The sequence below is a fragment of the Erpetoichthys calabaricus genome, chromosome 17, assembly GCF_900747795.2.
Source record: "Erpetoichthys calabaricus chromosome 17, fErpCal1.3, whole genome shotgun sequence".
Lineage (NCBI taxonomy): Eukaryota > Metazoa > Chordata > Cladistia > Polypteriformes > Polypteridae > Erpetoichthys > Erpetoichthys calabaricus.
Genome location: NC_041410.2, coordinates 91,218,870 through 91,236,822, shown reverse-complemented (window position 1 = coordinate 91,236,822; position 17,953 = coordinate 91,218,870). Strand labels below are relative to the sequence as shown.

General features: G+C 41.8%; 1 protein-coding gene across 2 annotated transcripts in view; it reads left to right on the top strand.

Annotated features, from left to right (window-relative positions):
- Nucleotides 1–17,953, top strand: part of arnt2 (aryl-hydrocarbon receptor nuclear translocator 2) — a 229,334-nt gene that overhangs the window by 104,329 nt on the left and 107,052 nt on the right. For both annotated transcript variants that reach the window (XM_051920432.1, XM_051920431.1), the window contains exons 7-8: nucleotides 50–115; nucleotides 486–571. In XM_051920432.1, the coding sequence (XP_051776392.1) occupies nucleotides 50–115; nucleotides 486–571 (152 nt within the window). The remainder of the gene's footprint in view (nucleotides 1–49; nucleotides 116–485; nucleotides 572–17,953) is intronic.

The window sequence follows — 17,953 nt, the reverse complement described above, 5'->3', positions numbered from 1 at the left end:
GTACGAATACACCAAATGCTCAAGTGTGTCTTTGTATCATTTTTTTCAGGTGTGGCACTGCCCCCATGGACCACATCTCCTTGAATCGGCTCTCCAGCATGAGGAAGAGATACCGGTACTGAGATGTTCTTCTTTTCTGTTTTTTTGGCTTGCTTATGGGAATTTGTGTTTTTTTCTTTTCTTTTTTTTGGAAATGTGAACAGTATAACCCTGCAGATGAGCTAAGAAGAAATGAATTCCAATTGTAAGCAAAAATGGATTAAAACCAGACCCTCCAGCTGGAAGGGAGGGCCGGCCGGCCGGCTTGCTAGCCCTGCTCTGACCTGCTGTAGTGAGGGTCTGGTGTGTGTGCGACAGTTCAGTGCTCGCCATAGCAGCCTCCTCTAACGCTGCACACGTGAAGCTTCTTTTAGCTCTAGTTACTCTCTTTTTTTCATTTGTTATATCATTAAATGTTTTTTTTTCTCTTCTTTAATTCTTTTTAGAAATGGCTTAGGACCTTCAAAGGAAGGAGAAGCCCAATATTCTGTTGTCCACTGCACGGGATACATCAAAGCCTGGCCACCTGCAGGTACTGGAACTAAATCATCAGGGTCCTACAGTTAAACGCTTTCTCTGGTTTTGACTTTGCCATCCTATTGTTGTCTGCTTTGAATTCACCGATTGCCCTCATCTCTTTGTCTGATTGAGAGTATTTTGATTTGTTCCATTTACTTTCTTTGCTCCTGTGGCTGAGTTTTACTGTTATCAAAGCATCTTCACATTATACAGTATATATTAATATAGATATTTAGATCGACTGATTGATGTGAAAGGCACTATATTAGATGGAGCTACTCTATTAGATAGTGTGGACACCAGGGTGCGCTCCAGCTCCCCAAGCACCCAACACAAGCAGGCACGGACTCAAGTGTAAAAGGCTAAAGAGTCTTTACTCGTGGGAAACTCTTCTTCAACAAGCATTTCCCATCACAGCCACAAGTATATGTAATAAGCACAGCACAATGCAACAACTCTTTGTCTTTTTTCTCTCTATCACCACCTCCTCCACTTCTCCTCGAATGTGTTATCTGCCCTACTTCTGACTCTGCCTCATCCGTGTGATTCAGGCAACTCCTTTTATCTCCCATCATTTAGACATGGTCCAGATGCACTTCTTGGTGAGACAGAAACCCCATGAAGTAGGGCTCTCTAATTCCTACAGCACCTCCTGGTGGCATCTACAGATCTCAACAGGGCTGAGACGAAGAACTCCATTTCTCTTACTGCCTTGTGGGAATTCAAGGCACTGCTACCACCCAGGGGGGCTGCCATTTTCCACTCTGGGGGAGATAATGGAGTGTGTGCCCTGAGCACATTTTCTCCCCCCGGTCCTCCCATCCTGAGGGAGTCCTGGCTGGGTAAAGATGCAGCCGGCCCTCACAATAGATTGATGTGAAAGGCACTATATTAGATAGATAGATAGATAGATAGATAGATAGATAGATAGATAGATAGATAGATAGATAGATAGAAAGATAGATAGATAGATAGATAGATAGATAGATAGATAGATAGATAGATAGATAGATAGATACAGTGAGATCCTGCCTCAAGTGGAGGAGTTCAAGTATCTCGGGGTCTTGTTCACAAGTGAGGGAAGAATGGAGTGTGAGATCGACAGGCGGATCGGTGCGGCGTCCGCAGTAATGTGGGCTCTGCATTGGCCTGTCATGGTGAACAAGGAGCTGAGCCATAAGGCAAAGCTCTCAATTTACCAGTCGATCTACACTCCTATCCTCACCTATGGTCATGAGCTATGGGTAGTGACCGAAAGAACGAGATCGCGAATACAAGCAGCTTTAATGAGTTTCCTCCACAGGGTGTCTGGGCTTTCCCTTAAAGATAGGGTGAGAAACTCAGTCATCCAGGAGGGGCTCAGAGTAGAGCTACTGCTGCTCCGCATCGAGAGGACTCAGATGAGGTGGCTCGGGCATCTGATCAGGATGCCTCCTGGATGCCTCCCTGGTGAGGTGTTCTGGGCACGTCCAACCAGGAGGAGGCCCCGGAGAAGACCCAGGACACCCTGGAGGGACTATATCTCCTGGCTGGCCTGGGAACGCCTCGGGATTCTCCCGGAAGAGCTAGAAGAAGTGGCCAGGGAGAGGGAAGTCTGGGCATCTCTGCTCAAGCTGCTGCCCCCGCGACCCGACCTCAGATAAGCGGAAGAGGATGGATGGATGGATGGATGGATGGATGGATAGATAGATAGATAGATAGATAGATAGATAGATAGATAGATAGATAGATAGATAGATAGATAGATAGATAGATTATGAAAGGCACTATATAATAGATAGATAGATAGATAGATAGATAGATAGATAGATAGATAGATAGATAGATAGATAGATAGATAGATTATGAAAGGCAGTATATAATAGATAGATAGATAGATAGATAGATAGATAGATAGATAGATAGATAGATAGATAGATAGATAGATAGATAGATAGATAGATAGATAGATAGATAGATGTACAGTAAAGGCACTATATAATAGATAGACAGATAGATAGATTCTTACTCTGCAGGTGGAGGTGAAGGGGTCTCCTAATTGTGTATGTGTGATGATAGACAGACTAGAAAGGCGCTATATAATTGATAGTGAAGGGCACTATATTGTTTGGTGGTTTCCAGTCCTAGTCCTGGCAGACCCCTCTGACGTTTTCTTCCCGTCAGTTTCCCAATCTTTTTTCCTCTGACTGATCTCATTGTTTTTATTAGCTGGTCATTTTTGTGTTGTTTTTTTTTTTTTTTTTTATTCTACATTTAGAAAATAGCCGTCGTATGAGACTTGCCTTCGTAATAAATTTAGAAATGTTTGTGGTCTTTATGTTGTTTCATGTTATTTAGTTGTCCTTTGTGGTTTTCCTAATAATTTAAGTCATTTCGATGGAATTTGTTGCCTTTGTTGTATCCTAATAATGATAATTAGGAACAAGTGAAGCAGGCACCAGGATAAGTGACCCTTCATTTATTTCCTAATGTGAACGCGTTGGCTGCTCGCTAAGGGCTGAAGGCTGTGGACTTTTACAGCTGACTTTTTTTTCCTTTGTCACTTTGTCACTTCATTTTTAAGCTCCTTGTTTATGCACCTCGGAGTTTTCTTTCATTTCTTATGGCTTGTAAATTTTGGGATGCACTTGTCCTGCATTCTACATTAAAACTCTTTTAAACCTTCCCCACATCTCCTCTGTTGTCTCCACACTTCGAGGAGTATCCCAGTTTATCTGACTGAGGTCTTGGTGCATATTTTTTGTTTTAGAATTTGCACTCTGCCAGAACAGTGCCAGGTCTATGAGGTTGTGGTCTGCAGATCCTAATGGTTCAACCACCTTCAGGTCCTTCATGATGGGTTGTCCATCATGGAGTGGTTGGGTGCACATCATGGCAGGGCCCTTTTCCATTTAAACTTCATCATCTGTTGTGTTTCCCCCTTTGGGTGGTGGTGGGTGCTAAAGCCTATCTCAGCAATCCCACCAGAATGGGACACAAGGCAACCTGATAAGAAGGATGAGTGCAACGCAATTTGAGGATGAGAAGTTAGAAGAGAAGATGCCATGTGGAGCACCTCATGCTGCAGCAGGGAGAAGAGACACGCCGCATAATTCTGCAATTTTGCATCCTGACCTTTTCATTATGTGAGTAACGTAGTCAAAGAAAAATTAATTGGAAAAATCACCCACCACACGAAGAAGTAGATGACAAATATTTTCTCCCTGTGCTGTTTACAGAAGACAAAGGAATCCGATGTTTTGTTTTGTTTTTTCAGAAATGTCCTCGCCAGCCTGCTTAATAGGCCCTTGTGGATTTGTGTGCTATGCAGACGGCCCGATGCCACTGATAATAGCAAATCAGATGCGATAATTTAAAGGATCATTTTGTCTTTGTTTGGTTCCCTTAAATGCGTAAACAAAGCGAGTGCTGTCTCTGCCTCAGCCCGGGGAGTGCGCCGCGCGGCGGGGTTGTCCATCATGGAGCGGCGGGGGTGCACCGCCCGGCAGAGACCTTTTTGACATTTCACTTCATCGTTCTTTGTCTTCCCGCTGCGCATTTAAAGAGAGAGTATTGTGGAAAGTGGTGCTTGTGCCACCATTTGCACTCATTCTGTACCCGCTTTAACAATTGAATGCTGGCACCATCTGCCTGCTTTTCTCTGCCTCATTTCTCCACAACTCCCCTACTGCTGGAGGTGTCTGGAAGACCACGGAAAGCTGACCTCGAACCCCAGTAGATTACCCCCCCACCGTACTATCAGCACCCGTCCAGGTCAGCGCCATCCTTGGACTTGGAGATCACAGTCTGTGGACTTGCTGTTTCCTGTTGAACAAAGAGGTGGGCTGATGACTCTCATTAACATGCTGAGCACACTTAGGTACAAACTTACAAAAAAATCAAAATCACTTTGTTCTTATCAGTGCTGCGTGCGCCTTGTTTACATCTTCAGCCACAGTGTGCTAATGGGCACAACTTCTCTTTAAGATGGAACTGTAATGTAAAAAAAAGAATAGCAGAGGAGCATGGTGACACACCATGTATCTGTGTGACTGTGTGGGTGTGTGTGTGTGTGGGTGTGACTGTGTGAGTGACTGTGTGTGTGTGACTGTGTGTATGTGCAGAACCTTCTATGGAACACTGTCATGTCATCCACATGCTCATCTGAGCTTCTTTAGGGGACAGAGGGGTACAGAAGCATAGGGAGGGGAGAGCATAGCGGACTGGGACCAGCAACACCCACAGCCTTTGTGGTAGTAAATTAGGGGAGGACGATGTCATCCCACCATGACTGTCTTGGATGGTCACCTCCTCTCAGCCTGCTTTAGACACGTGAATACAATAAAACTGGTGTGGCTGAGAGACAGCAGCTCAGAAGATGAAGAGGCTGACTTGTGAGATTAAATCACAGAAGGTATTGAAAGATATAAAAGACACTATTGTAGGTACCAGAGAGATGGATAGTGAAAGGCACTATATGAGAGATCAACAGATAGACAGTGGAACACACTATATTGTAGATAGATAGATAGATAGATAGATAGATAGATAGATAGATAGATAGATAGATAGATAGATAGATAGATAGATAGATAGATAGATAGATAGATAGATAGATAGATAGATGGTGTAGTAGGCAAGATTCATCATTTAGATTAACAAGAAAGGCATTACATAGGATAGATAGATAGATAGATAGATAGATAGATAGATAGATAGATAGATAGATAGATAGATAGATAGATAGATAGATAGATAGATAGATAGATAGATAGATAGATAGATAGATGGTGTAGTAGGCAAGATTCATCATTTAGATTAACAAGAAAGGCATTACATAGGATAGATAGATAGATAGATAGATAGATAGATAGATAGATAGATAGATAGATAGATAGATAGATAGATAGATAGATAGATAGATAGATAGATAGATAGATAGATAGATAGATAGATAGATACTGTAGGTGGTGTAGTAGGCAAGATAGATTGATAAAGATCGATAAATTAGGGAAGGATGGTGCCATCCTTCCATTCACACTTCCTTTGTTCGCCTCTTTTCATTTCCTATTTTTTTGCGTAATATTTCTTTTATTGTTTATGCCATCTGTTGGAATTAATAAACTGCAATGCACTTTATTAGTTGTTAAGAAAGGTGCCCTCTAGTGAGCGAGTGTGTCTCGTGGTCCACTCTTTTGAGTTAAATGTTGCTCTGCTTGTAGATTTAAGCTCTGACCAGCAGTCCGCGATTTGCCCGTTATTTATGTGTATCTGTCCATCTTGCAGAGTTCCTTTTGTATAACTCTGACCTTTCTCTTCTTTCTTATCTTTCTATCTTTCTGTCTCTCATAATGTGCCTTTTAGATCTGCTGTCTGATTTTTCTTTATAACTAAAATGCCTGTCTCATCACTGTATCTAAATGTTTAATCCTGCCTACTATACCATCTATCACTTGCTCTAACTAGCTCCAGAAATGGTTCCTTTTAATCCTGCCATTCACAGAGAGATTCAGAGCTCTCAGTTGCCAGACTGGACATTTGTGTCTGAGTGATTTCACATTTGCTGACGTGCTCTGTACAACCCCCCCCCCCCCCCCCGCCCCCCCCCCCAGCTCTGGCCTCCATTCACTGCACTTATCACGTCTGATTTTGCCCCCATGAACAGTTGCGCATGTCTCCACCAGACAGATGCTGTCCATTCGTTTCTGCTGACCTTTTTTCATTTTCGCCCAGATTCTCGCCACTCTAAGGGGTCAGTGTGGTGAAGGGGCATGCCGCGTCTCCCCGTTTACATCAAGTACCATTCTGATGATTTATCAATCAGTCCTCCCTACCTTTTTTTTTTTTTGCTCCATGAAACAAATCTGGAAGGGTTTTGTTTCAGTTTGTCTTCATATATATTTGTCTCCAGAATGTTGGAATAGCATAAATAAATAATGAATTCCACTGAGATGGAGCAATAGGGATTTTTCTTTTGAATGTTTATTGTTACAAAAATTTTTTTTAACTAAACTCACAAACACACATTTCTTATGATTGCAGTATGAATCGGACCACCTCAGGCAAACTGTCTCACACTTACATGTCTCTGTGTTTTTGTCAATGTGAAACATTTATTTTTCCAAGCATATCGGTGTGGGCGTGTCTGTGTATCTGTGTGTCCATCTGGTTGCTAATGTTAGGTTGAAAGTTTTAAAAATAGGCAAAGCATGTAAAAGAAAGGTCAAAAAATTAATAATAATAATACAAATACCCAATAAGTGTCTAAAAAAGAAGAAAAATGGTCCTTTATCATGGCTTCCTGGCCGGGTGAGGAACCATCTGCCCTGGCTGGGTTGTCAGCCAACCTGTGTCTTCTATAACAATATGTACAGACAAACACAAAATGCCCAAACACACTTTATTGTTTTCTTCTTACATGACACCACACAATGCCCTTTCTTTCCTTTACTCTTCCAATACTTCAGCTGCCTCTACTCCTTTCCTCTCAAGCGCCATCTTCTCCCTCCCGACTCCGGCTCGTAGCATGAAGTGAGGTGGCCCCTTTTATAATGCCCCGGATGTGCTCCAGGTGCTCCGTGACAATCTTCCGGCGGCACTTCCTGGTGTGGCAGAAGTGCCGCATGAGCACCTGGAAGCACTTTGGGTGTATCTGGAACCTCCTCTGGCAGCACTTCTGATTGTGGCGGAAGTGCTGCATTCTAAGGTTCCCTGATCCTCCAGGCGCCACCTGGCGGTGGCCACGGGCCCCAACAGGGTTGAGCTTCTATGCTCTGGTCCCGTGATCCCCATACAGACCAGGGTGGCTGCCCTCTCATGGCCCAGGGGAGTTATTGTCCCTCTCCCGGTCCTTCCAGGCGTCCTGGCTGAGCAGGATACCCAGTCGTCTGCCACAGTGTGTATATATATATATATGATCTGCTTCTCAAACTGAGCAGGTGTGGCTGATGTCTGCTGACCGGCTGACCAGCCATAAGTGTTACCTGGTAGGTAACCATCCAAATATTAAATTGTGAACAGACCTCTATGCATATGTATATATGTGTGTGTGTGTATATGTATATACTGTATGCATATACTTTATATGTATGTAAATGAGTATATATGTATTAATATGTATATATATATATGAATATGTATGTATGTATGTATGTATGTGTGTATACTGTATATAATATATATGTCTGTGTGTATACTGTATATAATATATTTATATGTGTGTGTGTATATATTCTATATATGTGTGTATATGTGCATATATGTATGTGTGTGCGTGTGCGTATGTATTTATATATATATATGTGTGTGTATGTGAGTGTGTGTGTGTGCATGTATGTGTAAATGTATATACTGTATACATATATATGTATGTGAGTATATATGCATTAATATGTATATATATATATGTATATGTATGTATGTATGTGTGTATACTGTATATAATATATGTATGTGTGTATACTGTATATAATATATGTGTGTGTGTGTATACTCTATATATGCATTGTATATGTGCATATATGTATGTATGTATGTGTGTGTGTATGTATATATATATATATATATATATATATATATGTGTGTGTGTGTGTGTGTGTATGTGAGTGTGTGTGTGTGCATGTATGTGTATATGTATATACTGTATACATATATATGTATGTATGTGAGTATATATGTATTAATATGTATATATATATGTATAAGTATGTATGTATGTGTGTGTATACTGTATATAATATATGTATGTGTGTGTGTATACTGTATATAATATATATATGTGTGTATATACTGATAGATAGATATGTCATATCATAGATATGATACATATGTATATGTATGTATTTATGTGTGTGTATACTGTATATAATATATATATGTGTGTGTATGTATACTCTATATATGTATGTATATGTGTATATATGTATGTGTGTGCGTGTGTGTGTATACTAAATATATATGTATGTATGTGTGTATGTGTGTGTGTGTGTGTGTGTATGTATTTATATATGTATATATATACTAGACATTATGCCCATTACAATAACGGACGCTAGAACAGTAGTCCATAAACATTAGTAGGAACAGTCTATATTAAATGGCAAGAGACCTTTTACCTCATTACATTTTTACTGTAAAATGCCTGTAATTTTCTCTGACAGTAAAACTGGCTTTGCTCTCCGTAATATGCGTTTAATTTTCTGTCACAACAGTGGGCAATCAGCAGATTCTCCCCAGCAACTGATGTAATGTGTGCGAAAATAAATCTACTTTTACTTTACACTTTACCGGGCCAAACTTCTTAATCGCAAATCTGACATCCTCAGAGTGAACACTTGCACAACAATGGGGAAGCTGGTCTCCGCGTCCCAGTACCCGATTGGATTTTTCGTGTTTTCTGTTTTAGGTCTTTCCTCATTTACCGGAATCTGATTGGATCTGCCGCGTGATATTTTATAGGTCCCGCCCTCTCTGTCTTGTGTGATGTGTCAGGCGGCCTCTGAAGCATCGCATTGTGCCCCGCGCACCAGAAGACACACACACACGGACACTGGACGCACACAGGGGTTTTATTAAAGAGGATATATATGTGTGTGTGTGTGTTGATTGAGGGAATGCACAGTCATCAATACGAAATGTTGGGGCACCAACCGTGTTTCCCCATTTAGTATACACAATGTGCTCAAAAAGAAACAAGCACTAGATGACACGATAAAGTACAAGCAAGTAAAGAGCAGCAAAACAACACAAACTCAGGGTGGGTGGTTTAATGCTCTCTCAAGGGTCCAGTATTTGGATGGGAGTTTTCTTCAGTAGTCGGCTCCCTCCAGAAGGAGACACTCCATGCCAGGAGTGTCTCGGTTTTATGGCGGAGCGACCAGAAACTGTGGGCGGATTCTAAGGGTCTGTGGGAGAAAAAGGAGATGATATCATCAACAAGATGATACCTTGAATGAGGCTGGAAGGCAAGCCTCAGATGCACATACGTGTCAATTTATATACCAGACTCTTAGGTTTTATTATTATTATTATTATTATTATTAATAATTTTAAAAAATTCAAGAGATACTAGAATATTATGAGAACAGGCCCAACAAGCTCAACAATCCTGTTCACCTAAATTCTCCAAATTAACATTGAGTTGAAGTGCAGCTGTCTGCCACACTACCTGGTCACTTATTCCATGCGTCTCTGGTTCCCGGTATGAAGACGTGTTTTTCTAACGTTTGGGTGAAATGTGCTGTTCTCAAATTTCCAGCTGTGTCCTTATTGAAGAAGTGGTTTTACAACAACAGGTGGAATCCTGTGGGCCAACTCCCTTCATCATTCTGAGCACTTCGATCATGCCAGCTTTGATATTGACCTCCTTAGATGTTTGTTTCGCTTGCATGTTCTCCCCATGTCCATATTTCAACAAAGAGGGGCCATTCAGCTCAGTCTAGCCCCTTTCCCTTCTAGTCGCCCAGCTTACTTAAGAATATTAAATTGGCCTCGTCAGGTATCCATTGTTCTCTTTAACCCTTCACGGAGGTGACATGCTGACACAGTGAGCAGCGTTCTTGTTCTCGTAGACCTCTGTGTTTGAACCCCACACCCTGACATTGTCCATTTTGAGTTGACACCCCCCCACCCTTCCCATCATATCTGTGTGGCTTTTCCACCAGGAGCTCCGATTTACATTCCCACATCCTGGTAACTGAAAATGAATTCTACTGCCCAACAAATTCCATCTGCGATTTCAAATACACAAGTGACAAGAAAACAGGCATGCGTGGCATCAGCTTTTGTGCTGCTAATCCAAAGACACGTACATAACTTGAGGTGTCTAAAGTGGCGGTGTTTGGAGCTCAATGCCTGGTAACGTGAATAAACACAAAAGCGACCAACAGGGCAGGCAAGTGCAGACAGATCAGCTGACTCAAAGTCTTCGTTTGCATGGCACGCCTGATTCAGCAAAAGCGAGCCTGTTGTGTCAGTTCAGAGGTGCAGCGCAGCCAAAGCTTTAAGACCCTTCTGTTTAATTAAGGGAAAATATTTGCAATAAGGCACAGCATAACCTAATGTTCTCAGAGGTGTGTAGTCCACTTCGGGATGTGCTGGAAAAACTGGGCACAGGACATGAAACAACAGTGGAGGTGGGGTGCCAGTCCAACGCACAGCCCACTCATTCACACATATCTATTCTCCTATTGGTCCAAGGTCCAATTGCGATGCCTGCATGCTCATTGTGTGCCCTTTTGAAGGTGGACAGGGGTTAGCATGGGCACCCCCCACACGAAGATACACCCGTAAGCATCTGTCATTAAAATGACTTGCACTTGGTGCACAGTAGCCCTTCTGTTGGTCGCTACCAGACAGGGCAGCCTTCGTTGACCTCTCGCATTGTTCGGTCTTGGTAGCCTAACACCCTGTTGGTGTTTTTGGACCACTGGACCACCATCAGTAGGTACTCACAATGGCGGACCATGAGCCCCTTATACACTTTGCTGCTTCATAAATGCTCTGACTCAGTCATCTGACCGGAACAATCCATTATTTAAGGAGTGGATATAAGGGTGGTCCACTCCTACAAGTACTTGGGGGTCCATATTAATGACAGGTTGGACAGGTCTCGAAACACAGGGGGAATATAGAAGAAAGGGCAGAGCAGACTCTTCTTCCTTAGGAGTCTGCGCTCCTTTAATGTCAGCAGTGACATCTTTCACATCAACTCTATGATGGCCAGTGGGGTGTGCAGAGCTGGTAACATCACTTCAAGAGAGGACCCCCGAATCAGCAAGGTACTTAAAAGGGCAGGCTCAGTTTCAGGACACACTCTGGACCCCTGGAGGTAGAAGTGGAGAGAATGAAAACAAAACGGAGTGCCATTATGAAAAACGCTGCACGTCCTCTCACTGACACAACAACACTGAAACACAACTGGGGGGTCGTCCCTTATACCAACAGCAATACACCTGTAGAGCACCTCACTGGGACTGGGACATCATAAACATCTATCTATCTATCTATCTATCTATCTATCTATCTATCTATCTATCTATCTATCTATCTATCTATCTATCTATCTATCTATCTATCTATCTATCTATCTATCTATCTATCTATCTTGCCTACTACACCACCTACAGTGCCATCTATCTATCTATCTATCTATCTATCTATCTATCTATCTATCTATCTATCTATCTATCTATCTATCTATCTATCTATCTATCTATCTATCTATCTATCTATCTTGCCTACTACACCACCTACAGTGCCATCTATCTATCTATCTATCTATCTATCTATCTATCTATCTATCTATCTATCTATCTATCTATCTATCTATCTATCTATCTATCTATCTATCTATCTATCTATCTATCTATCTATCTATCCTATGTAATGCCTTTCTTGTTAAACTATGAACATTTTTAATCTTGCCTACTACACTATCTATCTATCTATCTATCTATCTATCTATCTATCTATCTATCTATCTATCTATCTATCTATCTATCTATCTATCTATCTATCTATCTATCTATCTATCTGTCTTGCCTACTATACCACCTACAGTATCTATCTATCTATCTATCTATCTATCTATCTATCTATCTATCTATCTATCTATCTATCTATCTATCTATCTATCTATCTATCTATCTATCTATCTATCTATCTTGCCTACTACACCACCTACAGTGCCATCTATCTATCTATCTATCTATCTATCTATCTATCTATCTATCTATCTATCTATCTATCTATCTATCTATCTATCTATCTATCTATCTATCTATCTATCTATCTATCTATCTATCTATCTATCTATCTATCTATCTATCTATCTATCTATCTATCTATCTATCTATCTATCTATATATCTTTCTATCTATCTTTTTATCTATCTATCTATCTATCTATCTATCTATCTATCTATCTATCTATCTATCTATCTATCTATCTATCTGTCTTGCCTACTATAACATCTACAGTGTCTATCTGTCTATCTATCTATCTATCTATCTATCTATCTATCTATCTATCTATCTATCTATCTATCTATCTATCTATCTATCTATCTATCTATCTATCTGTCTATCTGTCTGTCTTGCCTACTACACCACATACAGTATCTATCTATCTATCTATCTATCTATCTATCTATCTATCTATCTATCTATCTATCTATCTATCTATCTATCTATCTATCTAAGTCTTTCAGGTCTTCACACCTGCCCAGCATGTCGACTATGAGTACCTAATGTCGGTTTACCATGCCACCATGCCACCCGCAGTGTGATCCTTCCTACCCTTTGATGCAGACACACCACAGCCTTCGTTACATAATAATGTGCTCATTTGAAGTTTCCAAACTGAGGAGCTGGAAGCTGATGCTCTGCCTGGTCTTTGCACTCTTTTAATTGCTCTCTGAACTGCATCACATGGCCTCCATGTCTCCCCATTAGGCATCTTAATAAGGAATTGCTAGCTTTTCAAAGAGTTTTTTTTTTCCACCGCATTGCCTGTCAGGGTATGAACTCGGAGTAGCGCAGCTGTTGTGTACGGCAGAGCCATTAAGCGAACGCATTCAGCCTGACAAAGCCATCAGCTCGAAAGTAATTTCCATTCTTTCCTTTTATATAAACTCAGTCGGAAATTCTCTCGAACTTCATCGGAACAGAACTAATTAACTTTAGCAACTCCGAGAGGTCTCATGTTCAAGCTTACTGTACATCCGGACCTACGGGGGCTTCTGTGCCTCCAGGGCATTCAACGCTTTTTTTTTTTTTTTTTTAACTTTGTGATGTTTAATGATGGTGGATATTCAAATGAAAAATATGTAGAAAACTGTGGGCAGCTTAGGTTGATAATTCCATTTTGGGCTGGCGGGCTGTCTGCCTGGAGTTTAATAACTGAATGTGTGTGTGTGTGTGTGATGGGTGAACTCTACAGAAGGCTGATATTCAGTTTACTGTCCAGAAGTCTTCAGACGTTTTGATTGGTAGGTGGGTGTTATTAATGTGTAATTAAGGCGGGTCTATGACTGTTTGACTAAGGTGCTGTGGGTATGCCCTCTGCTGGTCACCTGTTGTCAAAGCTTGCAGGTGGCCCTACTTAATGTATTGATATTAGCTCTTATGCGCATGTTTTTGTGTATTTGGGGATTTCCAAAATTTTCCAACACGGAACTGATAGAAAAAATTCACAGGAACACACGTCTGCAGTCTGGAGAAGTTTCATCTGAAGTGGTCTCCTCAAAGGAGTTTAACCAAAAAGCCATTCCTCTGAGATGGAAATAAAGCCAAATGACTCACATTGAAATGAGTGATAGTTTTCTTTCTTATTACTGTAATTTTTAGGATGTTTATTGATTAATAGTGAGAGTAGGGAGCAGGTCAAGGAGGCCCTGGAGAGGTGGTGATATGCTCTAGAGAGGAGAGGAATGAAGATCAGTAGGACCACCAAGACAGAATACATGTGTGTAAATGAGAGGGAGGTCAGTGGAATGGTGAGGATGCAAGGAGTAGAGTTGGCGAAGGTGGATGAGTTGAAATACTTGGGATCAACAGTACAGAGTAATGGGGATTGTGGAAGAGAAGTGAAGAAGAGAGTGCAGGCAGGGTGGAGTGGGTGGAGAAGAGTGTCAGGAGTGATGTGTGACAGACGGGTATCAGCAAGAGTGAAAGGGAAGGTCTACAGGACGGTAGTGAGACCAGCTACTGTATGTTATATGGGCTGGAGATGGTGGCACAGGAGACAGAGCTGGAGGTGGCAGAGTTAAAGATAATAAGAATTGTGCTGGGCATGGCGAGGATGGACAGGATTAGAAATGAGGACATTAGAGGGTCAGCTCAAGGGGGACTTGTGGGAGACAAAGTCAGAGAGGTGAGATTGTGTTGGTTTGGACATGTGCAGAGGAGAGACGCTGGGTATATTGGGAGAAGGATGTTAAGGATAGAGCTGCCAGGCAAGAGGAGGAGAGGAAGGCCTAAGAGAAGGTTTATGGATGTGGTGAGAGAGGACATGCAGGTGATGGGTGTGACAGAGCAAGATGGAGAGGACAGAAAGATATGGAAGAAGATGATCTGCTGTGGCAACCCCTAATAGGATCAGCCGAAAGGAGAAGAAGTTATAGCTTTAATTTTGAAGGAATTGCTGCAGTAAAGGATTTTTTCACAAGTGCTTATGACATTTATGAAGTATTGTGTGTGTACATACAGTGTATACAGTGGATATATCTATATGTATACTGTATGTATATCTATATGTATGTGTATAATACATTGTGACACATGCAAGCCAAGGGATCATCATTCTGGCTCTGCAAAGGTAAACTCCTTCAGGACAAGATGGGGCGCTGTCACTGACTGTATTTTCACTTTTATCTGCAATTCCAAAAAATCCAACCCACAGTAGTCAGAGCAGGTGCTGCCCCTCTCGGTTGGATGCCACAATACCAGACAAGCCCTGGAAGGTGGTGTCTCATTCTGCCCAGAGCTCCAGTGTGTTCTTTACTCCAGATCGGAGAAGCGTTTGTATTTGGGCTGCTATAGACTGATATTTACATTGCATCCTCATGCACCCATTTGATTTTCAAGCTCAAAATTAAACAGAGTCGCCCAGTGGGTGCCCCTGTTCTACTTTGTGGTAATCTATCTATCTATCTATCTATCTATCTATCTATCTATCTATCTATCTATCTATCTATCTATCTATCTATCTATCTATCTATCTATCTATCTATCTATCTATCTATCTGTCTATCTATCTATCTATCTATCTATCTATCTATCTATCTATCTATCTATCTATCTATAAGTATATATATACATAAGTATATATGGCTTGGGTGGACAGGAGAAGACAGTTTGCTTAGGGCATTGTCTCCCCCAAGACTCTAGATGGCAGCCTCCCTGGCTTATGGCAACTCTGCAGATTCCCATAGAGCACATTGTGAAAGGTAGTTCATTGGCTAAGTCCTGTTGGGTTTTGTGGGTGCCACGAGTCGCCACAGTAGGAATTGTCAAGCCCTACTTTGCCAAGATCCAGTCTCACCTGGCAGTACTCCTGAGACACAGATTCCGGACCCCGGAAGTGCTCCCGAGATTTACATAAAAGGAGCTGCCAGAGTCAGGAGGAGGAGGACAAAGCTTGCTGGAGAAGCAGTGGAGAGATGACAGTGTGGCTAAGATTTGAAGTATACAGTGTAGATTGTGGTGTGGGAAACGCTTCATTGTTGAGGAGTTTCACACAATAAAACCCTTTGTTTCTTGCAAAACTTGTGTCTGAGCCTTTGTGTTGGGAGTTTGGGGAGCTGCAGCGCCCCCTTGGGGACCACAGTATATATATATATTTATATTTATTTTTTTCTATTATTGACTATTCTTCCACTGTCATGTCAAAGCATGAGTCCCAGAACAGGAACACTTTCTTTCTTTCTTTCTTTCTTTCTTTCTTTCTTTCTTTCTTTCTTTCTTTCTTTCTTTCTTTCTTTCTTTCTTTCTTTCTTTCTTTCTTTCTTTCTTTCTTTCTTTCTTTCTTTCTTTCTTAATCCCTGTGTAGTTTTGTTGCCTCCTGACCCACCTTCATGTTACTCCTCTGACTCAGTCAGTTATTCCTTTGTGCTTTTATTCTCATTGAATTGGCATGATTACCACCTGCTCAGGTGGGGATTGTATTGGAGACACCCTTGTTTTTGTTGGGTGAAGAGCCAGTGGGCATTTTCCTTGGTTTACGTGCAGGTGGGTGTGATTGACTCCCCACCACCCATTCACTGAGTTCTTCTGCGTCTCTTAGTCTTTAAAAGTCTACCTGCCAGTCAGCGTTTTGATGTTCTTTTTCTTTTTTAGCCCCCTATGCCTCTCCGTCACTCCCTCTAAATTTGTGTTTATCCCAGCAGTCGGCGAAGTGCCATGACTGAACGAGCTCTGGTGGGCGGATTGCCCTTTTCTCGCTCTTAATGGTATTTTTCTATTGTGCTTGGAACAGGACCAAAGAGGACTTTTATTACATTGTAAACTTTCATCACATTAACCTTGTGCAGGTTTTGGCTTTCTGCTGACTTTTTTTGGAGCTCGAGTGTAGCAGCAGGCATGTTCTAAAATAGGTTAAGCCCTCGGTGGGCGACGGTATTGTCCTCTCTTACTTTAAAACTAAAGGCGTAGGTTCTATTATATATTTTTTTATTTGTGTGCAGGTTGCATCATGACCCAGTCGGGCCCTGGCTCCGCAAATGGGTGATGATCACGTAACGTGGAGTCTTTTGAAAGAAACGAGGAAAAGCCTTCTTTTGTCATAAGGGATAAAGTGACTTGCACCAACTGACAATTCATAAAGAAACATTCAGCCGCCGTCCCGCTCATGTTACGTGGTGTCTCTGACGCCTTCATCTCAGACATTCTGATTGTACTCTGCTGAGATGGGCCTGGTTGTCTTCTAGTGCTGCTCATTATTGACCGGTGTGCCCATCAGATATGGAAACACAGCAATTAGTAATGATGGGCCGGGGTATGGTGGGTGTTTGTATCTCAGCACAGTATCACCATGTGGCCCGGTTTGGAAGTCCTTTCTGGTGTCCACGTGGACTCCCACCGGGAACTCTGCTTGATTGATAACTGTAAATTTCCCAAGATTCCTAGTGATAAGGGAAAAATGTCCCACAGGATTATTGTGAGCTTAAGGGTTACTGACAGCCAGAAAGAAATGAGGAAGAAGTCAAAAACCAGAATACCGTGCAACCGAAACAAAAAGGGGAAACCAAGAGTTGTAAATCAGAAAGCAAAGGGAGAGCCCAGAAACCAAAAGAAAAGAATTTTGAACAGAATTCTCTACTTACTAAAGAGTACAGAGGTCTGATTTACCCACATAGGGACACCACACATATTTACCCCGGATGTAATTGATTAGACCCCCAGGTTGACAGGCGGTCATGAAAGATTTCCACCAAAACTGAAAAGCTTAAAGCACTGAGGCGCCACTGTAACCCAGAGTTAAAGATGGATCTAATGATGCGCCAGTCGCGGTTTCTTGCATTCACAGTTGCATAAATCGTAAACTCTGAAAAGCTTAACATAGAACAAAAATTAAATTAACTGTTTCCGTAATAAAGACTTGGATGTGTCTGGTATGTATTGTCATCAGAGCAATGGGAATGAAGCTTGTCACTTTGGTCTCATCTTCATCCAAGATTGTGGATAAACTCAATGTCACACACTTGCGCAAAACGGTTACCTTCCGGTCTCATCAGAGGTCAGCACTACCGTGCTGGGATACAAGGGAGCACTGGCGTTGGAGATATTGTCTTGTTTTCCACCCACAGCTCCGAGAACACAGCCAAAGAGGGCACCTGACTCCTCCACATCCGGTCTGAGGACCATAACACCGAGACACTCCCTGAAGGTGGCATCTCATTTGGGGAGACAGATCTCCA